At 42.6% G+C, this 13,639-nt stretch overlaps 2 protein-coding genes across 9 annotated transcripts in view; one reads left to right on the forward strand and one right to left on the reverse strand.

The window, feature by feature from the left end:
* LOC137984010 (protein NLRC3-like) overlaps window positions 1–13,639 on the reverse strand; it is a 45,255-nt gene that overhangs the window by 8,229 nt on the left and 23,387 nt on the right. For all 8 annotated transcript variants that reach the window (XM_068831210.1, XM_068831209.1, XM_068831213.1 and 5 more), the window contains 6 exons: window positions 6,892–7,549; window positions 6,070–6,102; window positions 5,313–5,375; window positions 5,184–5,225; window positions 4,564–4,626; window positions 1,504–3,856 (listed from right to left, as the gene is read on the reverse strand). In XM_068831210.1, coding sequence (XP_068687311.1) covers window positions 1,504–3,856; window positions 4,564–4,626; window positions 5,184–5,225; window positions 5,313–5,375; window positions 6,070–6,102; window positions 6,892–7,534 — 3,197 coding nt within the window. In that variant the 5' untranslated portion in view covers window positions 7,535–7,549. The remainder of the gene's footprint in view (window positions 1–1,503; window positions 3,857–4,563; window positions 4,627–5,183; window positions 5,226–5,312; window positions 5,376–6,069; window positions 6,103–6,891; window positions 7,550–13,639) is intronic.
* Window positions 10,263–11,084, forward strand: LOC137981701 (uncharacterized). The gene has a single exon (XM_068828767.1). The coding sequence runs from the start codon at window positions 10,263–10,265 to the stop codon at window positions 11,082–11,084; it is 822 nt and encodes a 273-aa protein (XP_068684868.1).

Consider the following 13,639-nt stretch of genomic DNA (forward strand, 5'->3'; position numbering starts at 1 on the left):
ATTGCGGCTGTATGGCTTTCGTCAAATTCGACGAAAATTATATACCTTAGTAGCTTGGTAAATAGACTCTGTCATTAAAAAAAGTAATTAACCTTTAGTTTGTTTATGCTAAAAACAAAACTCAATATAAAGACGTTGACAGCATATTTTGTGGACCTTTTCTTGTTGCCTGGTAAGGCACTGTCAACCAGCTTGGTCATTTCTCCATCACTGGCTTCTGCAAAACGAAGTTTTTTGTCTTCCATGATCAAAAAAAAAAATTTTAGGTTGAACGTTTGCTCGTTTCCTGGTTTTTCTTTGGTAGAAATAAAATCAGACGACGGATATCAATTCGGACGAGGAATATCCACTGATAACCATCGTCCGATTTGTATCACGTGATCAGTTTTATCCAATGTCAGCCCGCAGAAATTAATGGGTGGGTTATAATACATCATTTCAATCAAAGCTATCGCCTTTGTTACTATGTACAGACCGTTTCGTCTTAATCACTGTCATGATCAATTAAACAATTGCCCTTTTTAATGTGCAAGTTTTGTTTTCCCATTTCAGACCACGTGATGTTACTCTAGAGAACAGTTTCTTTCAAATGTCGTCTTATGCACGTGCTTATGCACGAATAACTTGTGAAAAGACAGAAGGAGAATTCCCTTGAGAACATCACGTTGTCTGAAATGGGAAAACAAAACGTATGAGCTAAAGAGGTCAATTCGATGGGCTCGCTAAATTACCTTATACGGTAGTTTGGACTTCTGGATTACTGGAAACTTAAATTGCAGGCTATTTTCTGGTCAAAAAAACGTTTCCACGATACGTTAGGTTTCCAAAGCTGACCTTTGTATTAAATCAGTGTTTATACATAAATATTACGTACTTATTCACTGAATGGGAGGGCCAGGTGGGAAAATAATTGGCCCAAGGTCATGGCGTACGGACCGAGCGCAGCTGGGTCTGTTCGCCAAGACCGAGGCCTGTCCGGCCCGACCTAAACTCAGGCAATAAGCATTTTATCATATGGGCTCTTTAAGCTAGTCAAGAGCGCTCAGAGTATAAAGTTTGGACAAAAATAACTAACAATTTTTTGCCCAGAAAATTTATCTAATATGTTATTTGCATTTGATTTCCTGGCTGTAAATAACTTGGATGTTTAAAAGCGATGTAATCCTCTAAAATCCCATCGCACGGAGCAGTACGTTTTCCTAGCAGGACCGACTGCTTTTTCCGGCAGTAGTGTAGCAGCTCTCGAAGCCTGTTATTGTTTAGTATTGTAAGCAGCTTCTATTGTTCCTAAGTCTAAGTTCTTGTTTCGATTGTTTAGTCTTTTGTTTTTGGCTAGTGTAACGAGCCAATCACATTATACGTTACGAGAGCTGCTACATCACCCTTTTCCGGTCCTGCTCACGGTATGCGTATGGCCCTCGTAGAGGAATTTTCCCAATAGTTTTACAATAAAAGCGCCAGCGGGGCCGTACGAGTTATATCATAAGCAATATTAAATCCAACCTTGAGTTGATATCCATTGCTTTATCCAGTGCAGCAGAACCCAAGTCACCGATTTCATTGCCGGACAAATTCAAGTATCTCAGCGTTGAATTTGTTTCCATTGCCTTAGCCAGGGCAGTAGCACCCGAGTCACTGATTTTATTATCAGACAAATCCAAGTATGCGAGCGTTGAATTGATTTCCATTGCTTGTGCCAGTGCAGCGGCACCCGAGTCACCGACTTCATTGCTAGACAAATCCAAGTATGCCAGCCTTACATTTCTTTCCACTTCTTTAGCCAGTGCAGCAGTACCCGAGTCACCGACTTTGTTGCAAGACAAATGTAAAAATTTCAGTGTTGAATTGATTTCCAGTGCTACAGCCAGTGCAGCAGCACCCGAGTCACCAATTTTATTTCGAGACAAATCCAACCATGTCAGCGTTGAATTTCCTTCCATTTCTTTAGCCAGTGCAGTGGCACCGGAGTCACCAATTCCATTGCCAGGCAAATCCAGCCGGGTCAGCGTTGAATTGATTTCCATTGCTTTAACCAGTGCAGCAAAACCCGAGTCACCGATTGCACTGTCAGACAAGTACAACTGCGTCAGCGTTATATTGACTTCCAGCGCTTTTGCCAGTGCAGCAGCACCCGACTTACCGATTTTATTTCGAGACAAATCCAACCATGCCAGCGTTGAATTTCTTTCCATTGCTTTAGCCAGTGCCGCGGCACCCGAGTCGCTGATTCCATTGCCAGGCAAATCCAACCGTGTCAGTGTTGAATTTATTTCCATTGCTTTAGTCAAGGCAGCGGCACCCGAGTCACCGATGTTATCGTTACCCAAATCCAACAGTTTCAGCGTTGAATTTGTTTCCAATGCATGAGCTAATACAGCAACGCTATTTTCATCTAAGCTCCGTAAACAAATGAGCCTCTGAATTTCAAGAAGCGAACCAAGCGTATGCGCCAATTCTTTGCTGAAGGTACCTTGATCTTTCTCACATTCAGTGATGCAAATTAATGCAACGCATAGATAGTCACTACACCTCCGTTCTTCAATTGATTGGTTAATTTGACTTGCTATACTTGCCATAAGTGCCTTGGCTTTTGTCTCGAACCGTTGAGCCAAGATACCACAAGTAAACATAAGCACCTGTTGAAACTCGTTAAAATATCTGTTGTCAGCAACTAAATCATCTGGACTAATTTCCTCATCAACAAGCTGGCAACTGAGATAAAATGCAGCAAAGAACTCTTGAAAGCTCTTGTGTAGAAACCCATAGCAGAGGCTTGGTCTTCGTTTGCTGCGTCCAGGCTGAACTGACAGAAATCCCAATTCAGGTATTAAGTTGCTGGTACAATCTCGGAATGCGCTGTGGTCGAAATACATTTCATCCTCACGCAAGCCATTCAACGCTATATAACCAAGATGCTTTAATTCAGAGTGGTACAATTTTGTCAAGTCTTCGTCCGTTTCTGATAAATCTTTCTTTTCCCTGAACCTTCTCAGTACACACTGAACTATTTCGAAGAAAAGGAGAGTTCTACCTTTCGGCAAATCTCCTTGGAAGTCTTCGCAAAGGAGACAAAGAAGTGCTATATTTAATGGATTTGCAGTTAATCCCTCAAGGCTTGCGTCTGTATGCAGCTTTTCCAAGATCTTTTTAGCCAAATGCTTCTCAGTTTTAAAATATCTCCAAATAAAATCTTCGGCGCCGTGTTTGGTAAATCCTTCGACCTCTAGCAGAGTGTCGCAGCATTTCCGTACTTTTATCCCAGCTTCGTGGCGTGCTGTAACCACTAAGTAACATTTTGGAAGCATTCTCCCTTGAATGATTTCTTTATAGACGGGTAATTTGTGGGTTGGCAACTCATCCAATCCATCAAGTACCAGCAAAACCTTTGACTGATGGTCCCGAACGAAGGTAAAGAACTTCTCTCTTTCTTCTTTCTTTATGTCTTTCGGTAAAAGCTGGTCATCAATAGCCTCCCATAAGTCAGAGTTAATGTCTCTACATTTCAACAACAGCAGCACTTGGAAATCAGGAAACGAATCTTCAGCTTTACAGTTCTTGGCCCAGTCGTAAGCAACCTTGTTACAATAGGTTGTCTTTCCCATGCCTGGCTGTCCTTCAATCAAAACCTTTCTGGGTAGTGAACATTCTGCATGTGGTTTGAAGATTTCCAACATATTGACAACGGAGTCAATCTTTTCGCCTCGTTCTTTTTTCCTGCTGACCATTTTAAGCCTTGTAAAAATGCTGTCAAGATGGAATCGAAACTCCTCGCACCACGGGAAAGGTGCAAGCCATCCTTCACGGCTTTTGTAGAGTTGTCGAATATCCTCGATAAAGTCAGCAGCACTAAAGCCATCTGAAATTAAGAAAGAGTCATCAACTGAAAAAATAAACCCAAGGTAAGTACTTGAGATTGACGCTTACACGTTAGTGTAGTTAAGGTCGACTAAAATTATTGATAGTAAAATATGTGAGAGTCATACATATAAATCGAGCTTCGGGGTGTGACTCTAAGCGATAATTATGATGGCAAGGAGGCCTGAAGTGGACTCGAACCCATGGCTATGAGAATGACAGTGAACAATCTGATCTCTCAAGCCATAGGAGTCAGTCCGTTGCGAGTTCATTCTACATCTCAGATGACTGACAAGATAGAGCATTGCAGCGCTAACGAACGGTCATCAATAGGTCCGATTCCCGTTCAGACCTGCGTTTTTTGAAGTCTTCTTTGCAACTGTCAAAGTTACTCTCTGAACTGTGATGATCACACTCGCTTCAATGCAGTACAAATTATGATGAATTTCCCCCTACCACGGAATACTTGGATGTTAAAAAATGATGTGTAAAAAAAATGCTTAAAGTCTCTCCTTATACTGCTGTACTGTATTGACGTCTCAAAATACTTTGTTTTCTTGGAGAGGTCGATACCCTATATATAAGTTCATTTTAATAAATGCACAACTTATCAATGAGTGGAGATTTCAGGAACCTTGATGCGATTGAAAGCAACTCTTGTCACTCGACCTCATGAATTAGGCGATCTTTATTTGAACTTGACTGTACCTTCGGTCTCTTCAAGCTTAGTACTTGAACTTTCTCCCTGCCTCTTCAACTGCTTCAACATTTCTTCAAAAAGTAAAATAAGGAGTGAGATAGTGAGAAGTACTTTTGGTATAATTATTTTGAAACTCAAATCTTTGTCAGGAACAAATTCAATTTGCTTCCGAGTTTCGTTCCTTAATTTAAATTGGGTCTGACTTTTCAGAAAGTTGTTTGTTTGAGAATAAAACAGCAATAATTTCTGCAAATGGTCAGACATTTGACCTCTTGGATGCCCTCAATAAACCATACGATTCATCACATAGCCCTTGTGTGAGACATTAAAGAACCCTCGACCCGTTAGACGAGAGCGACGCAAGGAGTCCCCGGTGTTGTGGTCTGGGCACCTGTAAATCCTACTGGTAATTTCCTTAAGATTGCAACCGAAGGCATTTGCGCAATAGGCACGAAAAGACCCTTTGTAACGGTTGTACCGATGTTTGTGTATTTGGTAGAATAAAAACTTCCTTGAATGACTCACATTATTATATCCATTACGTATTATCAATGTATGTTGTTCTCCAATAAAAACACTCACATTATAATTAACGCATAAAATAAGGGCCAGTTACATTTATACCTACCTTCCATCTCACTGAACTTGTCCCTCAAATGTTTTGACATTTCTTTGGGAGTAAAAGAGCAGTCATTAAGCGAACCTTGAAATTACTTCTTGCAGACAATTATTAAGTCAATAAAACGCATGAACTCACCATGTGTCTCTTTTAGGGTGTCTTTGGTGCTGCCTTCATCACTTTCAAGTCTCTTCAGGATGTCTTAATCAAATCAAATCAATGGCTGAATTAATCAATAGATAGAATAAAAGAGCAAATAATTCTAATGAAGCGTACACGAATATAGCGCATACACTGAAAAAGGCTGACAGGTAAGGCATGTAATCTCTTCCCGGAGAACTCAACGGTCCTTTAACAATTAAGATGGATGCACTGGACTAGACATGGGACAAGTCCACAGAAAGACAGTTGATATGTCCTCAACATAGAATTTTTTTACTATCCTGATAAACGTTTGACAAGATGACTGCACAAGACTCTATTTCATGATGTACACGCTCATGTGTTGTAAGATAAGAATAGCTGTGACAACAGACTGTCTTTAATTCAACTTTTTTTCGTTGTAACTTTGTGTTATTTTTGTGTCAATGAACTATTAAATACTTATACCTAAGAAACGATCGAGATGACACCTATTTTGTATTGGCTCAAAGTAACAGGTACGATAAATAGGACCACTTCGCAAAATAACTTATTAGAAGAGGATTTAGAGCTACCTTCACGGCTGGAAAATTTAAGGTGGCTCTGAATCCTTCCCAATAAACTACTAGTCAATCAACTATATTTAGGTATGATATGTCAGCAGCCGTGTAGAATCACACGTAAGTCAAGTCATACACTAGTGAGACCTCTAGTCCTTTAGCTGTTACTATAAATGACAATGTATAGTACACACCTTTCACTTCTCCAACTTCCGACTTGAGCAATTCTGGATTAAAACAAAATGCAAGATAATGAGTAAATAATGAGATAGACATGTTTGTGTTTCACCTTAATATTAATTAACCCTTTTCTTTCGTAATAGTTACACTACAAGCTACATTTAACTCCGTCTGACAGAAAATATGACTGAAAGATATGCTAGGTGGAGTTGGCAATCTGCCGGCCTGGCTGCAGCCGTGGCCTGTGTCAAGGAAATTATTGCATGTGCGCTTACACCAGCCGATGAAACCAAAGTGGCCTTGGCACAGTCCTCTTGCAACAGGAACACCCAGTGGCTTTCAGTTCCCGTGTGATGACACAAACTGCACTATGCATAAATTGAAAAGGAACTCATTGCCACAGTCTTTGCATGTGAGAAACCTGACCAGTACATCTTTGCAAGAGGCAATGCAATTGTCCAGTCTGACCATAAACCACTGAAAACCACACTTAAGAAACCCACACGCAGTTTCTCAAAGAATTAAAATCTTTAACACGTGCGACTGCGCAAGCAGAACTACAGCATTCAAGTCGAATACAAAATGAAAGCCATCATTTTCTAGCAAACCTGTTAGACCAATCCTGGAGAGTGATGTTCTATCAGAGAACAACTTGTTCTCTTTTAATATAAAGCGGAACAACCATGAAGAAAATTGAAGGGTCTCCCCACTTGTCTTATCCTTTACATACCCGTTTATTTTATTTATTTTACTTCTGAATTCCAGTACTCTCTTCAAAAGTACATGACCATAATAAGGTTAATTACATATCTAACTCTTTTTGAGGTCGGGCATACCTTCTAAATTTTCAAGCTTTTCCTTTGTATTATCATCATCTTTCTTCCACTCCTTCAGCAACTCTCGATAGTGCTCCTCAACATCAGGATCCATGCAATCAGTCTTCATACGGCTGATCACAGTCGCATACAATGTTCCAGATCCAAGTGCTAGCAGTACCTTGCTGATATCTTGCCATAAAAAATTGAATACTGTATCGTCAACCGAAGCCTGGCTGGCGTGAGCGTGGACATTGTTTCTGTAATACTTGATTCTTGCTATGTTTGCCTCTATACTGTTATCACCTTGGAGAGGAAGCTCGTCCCAGTTTCCAGTACTGGCAGGAGGACTGAAACCACATATATTTCTCAGCAGTACCATCAGAAGAGTGATGTCAAAGCTGGCTGATGACACTGATGAAGGAATAGTTGGGTACAGCTTTCCCCACTGTGTGGGATTAAGAATTTTTTTCGTTTGTAGCCACTTTAATGTAGGGTAAGCAGCTGAAGTACTTGACAAAATCCGGTGAAGGGTAGCTGGAGGATGTATTGTGTCAAACGTGTCTCTCAGGGCCTGGGTTCCCACATCCACCAGAAGCCGGCACAGACGGGCATAGTTGGTCGTCTCCTTTGACGAGGCAAATGGAACTGGACCAGATGCCATATCCCAAACTTTCGGCTACATAAACACGAGAAAATGAGTGTGGTTTATTGGTAATCAAGTCCAAAAACAATTGCATTTGCTATGATTTACCGAAAACGCTCAGTCATATGGGACTTGGTATAGGTAAATGTAAACAACATCTGAATGTTAGTGGGGTTCTAACAACTGGAACACCAGAATTCTGACATCTATGACTGTCAGTCAGACGTTTCTCCTTACCAATTGGTCCCATCAAGAAGTCAGCCTATCGAAACATGCTATTCATAAACTAAACAGTGATGACACCCCCTAACATATGCAGTGTCTAGTGTAGTTCCATCTAAATCAAGATTTAGAAAGTGTTCACAACTGGCTAAGAACAAACAAACTTACTCTAAATATGACAAAAACCGAGTTCATGCTCATTGGATCAAGGCAGAGGCTGAGTACTCTTCCATATTCCCTGACAATTTCTATTATTGATAAACTAGCAAAGAAAGTCGCTTCTGGCATTGGGGCACTAAAACGCTATGTTGTTGGGGGAAACTGTGGGATAACTTAGCAGGATAGGCCTACAGAAATTACAAAATAGAGCAGCCCGTGTTTTGACTTATTCTAACTATGACACCGATGATGGTCCCTGCTTGAGGTCCTTTTAAACTTGGCGCTGGATTGGACAGCTTCATCTATAGAATTTATCAACTATGTACATTTCAACAACGCGAAAAAAAAGTGTTTCCTAAAAATCCACCGTTTAATTGAGAGCCTATTTTTTGTGTGCGAAGCCCTTCAATGTTTGTCCACATTGTTATGGCTCAAACTGGATGTCCTGTCCCGATGTCCCATCATGTGACATTAAAACGTAAAAAAGTGACAGATTATCGGACAAAAGCGATTGATCACAATAAGTTACGATGAAATACTTCCTCTTCCTCCTCCTCTTGGCGTCAGCGTCATATGTCATATCGTCGCAAGGCTTCAGTTAGTCATCAATGCCTTGGCCCTTTTCGTGTGTGGTACGTGAGGTCTCTTATTAATGTGCCCTGGTGGGTCAGTGCGGAGTTCAATACGTTAGTTTTTAAGTTCTCTTGGAGTGGTAAGTGTGATTTAGTGGCTCGTCGCATCGTGGCTCAACCCTATTGTTTTGGTGGTTTTCTGTTGTTGATTTTCAGTGTGAGGTGTGCGTTCATCGTGTGCAATGGGTTCGTCGTTTTGTCTTGTCTCGTTCTTGGGTTTGTTTCATGGTTCTTTGGTTTTCTTCGTTGCTCAACACTACTCCGCATGTTGTTTTTCTTCACGTAATGCTTTTTGTTGGCTTCTCTTCCTCTTTTTTATATTTCTTTCTTGCGCGCCTGGCGGGCGTGTAAAGGATCCTTTGTGGCTTCTTCTTTGGGTATTGGTTCGGGTACTGATTTTTTTCCTGTAATTTCCGTCACCAATTAGTCTGCCTTCATGTATCTTTTGTCTGGAAATGCTGTTTCTCCTCATTGAGAGGAAAAGTTCTTTCCTCTGTTTGGTTCTCTTTTCTGGTCTTCTACGTGGCGACAGCTTTTCTTTTTTGATTTAGACCGTCCTGTTATTGATCTTTGATGGAAAGTTCCCCATGGGGTCCTTTACAAGGCAGACCGCCTTGCTTCTTCTGGTCTCTCTACGGTTTGTTTTTGTACTGATCCGATGGAGTCCGCAGCTTTTGTTCTTCTAATGTCCTTTGGCTGTTAGGGTCCTTTTCTACCTTCAATCCCATATGTTTCTGGCTTCTCCTTTGTGTCTTTCTATCCTGCTTTGTCAAGTTTTGTTCCTTTTTTTCTGCAGACACCTTTCCTGTCGTTCCCCATGTTTTTTTACCTTCTTAATGTGTTTAAGTTCTGTCTTTAGGGTTCTCTTAATGATTTCCGTTTCAGGAGTAAGCATTCATCAGCTGTCGATGTCTTAGAGCGTGTCAAGACTCGGGCGCGTGTTCTATCTTCCTTTGTTTTTCCGTCGTTGGTCTGGCCGTCGTCGTCATTTTTTTGTCCGTCAGTGGGGTGCTCGTGCTGTTTATTTTGCTTCTCTTTTTGGTGATCACCTAGTTATTCATCTCTAGTCGTTTTCCTTTTGGTTTTTTTTTTCTGATAGAATATTTTTTTTCGGTTTTGACTTTGGAACGGATTCGGCTTACGATTTTGGGGTGCGAACCGATCATCTATAGTCTTCTTCTTTTTTGCTTGTTTTTTTCTGATATATATATATATATATATATTTTTTTTTTTTTTTTCGGTTTTGACTTTGGAACGGTTATGGCTTATGATTTCTGGATACGAAAGGGTCAGGTTGAGCTAAGGATTTACTGTTGTTGTGTTTCTTTGTCTTCTGGCGTTGTTTCGCGAAGCCGCTCTTGCGGGATGAGTCGATCTGGCTGACAACCTCCTTTTCGTCTGCTATTTGCCTTTGCGTTTGCTTTTGTCCTGTTGTCCTTTAGTTCTTTTTGTTTCGTTGTTGTTACATTTGTGTCTTCTGTTTCGTGTTTGTAGGCGCCGGGTTGTATTCCCCGGTGAGTTTGGCGTGCTCGTGTGTAGTATTTTGGGCCTTTCTTGTTCAATTGCCATATTTGGGCATGCACATATACGGAGAGCCTCGTGCAAAAGTTTGTGTGTGTTCGGATATTAAAAGCTGTGAGTTGTTGTGTTCAACTTCGTGTGTCTCTGTTTTTTCGAGTGTATTAGCTACGAAATATTACATCTGGCGACGAGGACCGGATTTCAAGAACACCATGAGTATAATTGGTCAGCTAAGAGAGTTCGACCGAGCGAAAGAGTCGTTTGAAGCGTATATCGAGCGCCTTGAAAATTTCATGGAAGCGAACGGTGTTAAAAGTGAGAATCAAGTGGCGGTCTTGCTAACGGCAATCGGACCAGAGACTTACGGCCTTCTGATAAACCTTTTGACTCCAGAAAAGCCAGACGCAAAGCCATACAAGGAACTTGTGGAAATTCTGAACAGTCATCTCCATCCAAAACTTCTTGTGATCGCCGAGCGTTTTAATTTTCATAATCGTTTTAGAAACGACTCAGAATCAGTGGCGGATTTTGCGGCACAACTGAAGAAGTTCTCGGCTCACTGCGAGTTCGGAACCTTTATGGATGATGCCCTAAGGGATCGTTTTGTGTGTGGATTGCGAAAAGAGTCGATACAAAGGAAACTTCTGGGCGAGAAAACCTTGGATTTCTCGAAAGCGATGGAGATTGCACAATCGATGGAAATCGCCGAAAAGAAGTCTTCGGAACTGAAGGACTTGGGGTCTTCAGGAATGTTGAAAACTGAGGAAGTTCACCGGCTGGGGGGAAAGGCTCACAAACCCAAGAAATGTTCAAAGGATAAGGGAGAGAAGTCCAAATCTGCTTGTTATCGTTGCGGTAACACTGAACACCTCAGTTCTGAGTGTAAATCATCAGAGACTGTTAGTAACTGTGATCCGATGCATGATTCTTTGGGATTCTTCAGAATCCGTGAACAGGATACCCAAGCTGCTACTGTAACCATGACAGTGGAAGGCAAGGAATTGGTATGGAAGTGGACACATGAGCATCTGTGACAGGCAGTCCCAATAAAATGTTCAAGGAGAAATTCGGTCATCTTAAGCTGAAGCCGGCAAGCACCTCGCTGAAAACTTACACTGGGGCTGTGCTACCTTTATGTGGAGAAACTGAGGTGCATGTAGAGTATTAGGGCCAGAGTGCTAAGTTACCTCTAATTGTTGCAGAACTTGATGGCAAGCCAGCTATTCTTCGTCGCAACTGGCTCAGTGTTGTTAAGCTGAAGTGGAAGGAGCTTTTTAACGTTTCTTCTCTTGACTTTGTCGGTGAACTGTCTGCTAGGTATAAGGGTGTTTTTGTTCCAGGCCTGCGAAAAATCAAGGAGTTCGAAGCCAGGGTATCTGTTCACTCGGAGGCCACCCCAAAGTTTCATAAGGCCAGACCTGTGCCGTACTCCTTAAGACCTGTGGTCGAGGCAGAGCTAGATCGCCTAGAGAAGGAGGGGCTTGTGACCAAGGTGTCACACAGTGCATGGGCTGCCCTAAGGCAGATGGCGGTATCCGTCTGTGCGGGGACTTCAAGGTCACGGTGAATCAAGTTTTGGATGTTGATAAATACCCTCTACCCAATCCTCAAGACTTGCTAAGTGTTCTGGCAGGAGGAACGCGTTTTACGAAGTTGGATCTCAAGCATGCGTATCAGCAGCTTCCTCTGAGCGAGGATTCCAAACAGTTTCTCACCATCAACACCAGTAAAGGACTCTACCAGTACAATCGCCTTCCATTTGGTGTTGCAAGTGCTCCTGCCATATTCCAATTAACCATGGACACCATCCTCAAGGGTATCGACGGTGTGGTGTGTTACATCGATGACATATTGATTACAGGACGGAATGACCAAGAGCACCGAAATCGGCTAGAGGCCGTGTTGAGTAGGCTTGAGAGGTATGGAGTGCAACTCAAGTTGTCCAAGTGTAGTTTCCTGCAGGAAAAGGTCCAGTTCTTGGGTCATGTGATTGATGCTGAGGGGGTTCACCCATCACCTGAGAAGGTGCAGGCTGTTGTTGAAGCTCCGTCTCCTGCTAATGTTACAGAGCTACGGTCCTTCCGCGGAATGCTCCAGTACTATGGGAAATTTCTACCTAATCTTTCGACTTTGCTGCACCCGCTCAACAACCTTCTTCGGGAAGGTGTGTTATGGTCGTGGCAGCCAGAGTGTCAACAGGCTTTTGAGTCTGCGAAGGAGCTGCTCCAATCTGCAAAGGTTCTGGCCCACTATGTTGTTAACCTTCCTATTAAATTGGCCTGTGATGCCTCTTCATATGGTATCGGAGCGGTGTTATCACATTTGATGCCGGGTGGCGAAGAGCGCCCTGTTGCCTTTGCTTCAAGAACACTTTCAGCTAGTGAAAGGAACTATGCTCAGTTAGAGAAGGAGGAATTATCCATCATTTACGGTGTGAACAAGTTTCATCAGTATCTTTTTGGAAGAAAGTTTAAGTTGGAAACTGACCACAAGCCACTCTTGACCATTTTGGGCCCAAAATCAGCAGTGCCAACCCTGGCTGCCGCAAGACTGCAGAGATGGGCTTTGATTCTTGCATCCTACCATTATGAGGTGGTTTTCCGCAAAACATCGGAACATAGCAATGCTGATGGGATATCTACGCTCCCTGCGGACAAAACTGGCACACCAGAGGAGAGTAACATTTTTCATTTTACACATGTGAATGATCTTCCAGTCACAGTTAAGGATATTGCTGATGCGACAAAGAAGGATCCGGTATTGAGCAAGGTCTTACAGTTGGCTAAATGTGGTTGGCCACGACAGGTACAGGAAGAAGCCTTGCAGGCCTACTTTAAGCGGCGCTTTGACCTTTCTGTGGAACAGGATTGTGTTCTCTGGGGGTTGCAAGTTGTTATCCCTAAGGCATTACACGACAGGATCCTGGAAGACCTTCATGCTGATCACCCAGGTGTTTGCCGTATGAAATCCTTGGATAGGAGTTACCTGTGGTGGCCCAGTCTCGACAAGGCAGTTGAGTCTGTCGTGCAAAATTGTACAGCGAGTCAGTCGACTCGAAAACAACCTGCTACTGCACCCCTGGTTCCATGGAAGTGGCCGGTTGGAGTTTGGCAACGTGTGCACATGGATTATACAGAGAAGGACGGTGTGTACTTCTTCGTGGTGGTAGACGCCCACTTGAAGTGGCCCGAAGTTTTCTCTACATCCTCTACCACCACATATAAGACTATCGAAATGCTCAGTCATCTTTTCGCGGCATATGGTCTTCCAGAGGAGATCGTATCGGATAATGGCTCGCAGTTTGTTTCTGAGGAGATGCATCACTTCATGAAGAAGCATGGGATTCAGCATACTCGTGTTCCTCGCTATCACCCAGCGTCGAATGGGGAGGCAGAGAGATACGTTCAGATACTAAAGCAAGCATTGTAGGCAGGCAAGATTGAGCCAGGGAAATCACTTCAGCTGCGGTTGTCTAGTTTTCTATTCTCGTACAGGAATACCCCCCACACTGTCACTGGTCAGACCCCTGCCGAGTTGTTCCTGAAGACACCACACACTCGTCTGTCCCTCCTTCACCCAAATCTGGCTC

Source organism: Montipora foliosa, chromosome 13 (assembly GCF_036669935.1).
Source record: "Montipora foliosa isolate CH-2021 chromosome 13, ASM3666993v2, whole genome shotgun sequence".
NCBI classification, from domain to species: Eukaryota; Metazoa; Cnidaria; class Anthozoa; order Scleractinia; family Acroporidae; genus Montipora; species Montipora foliosa.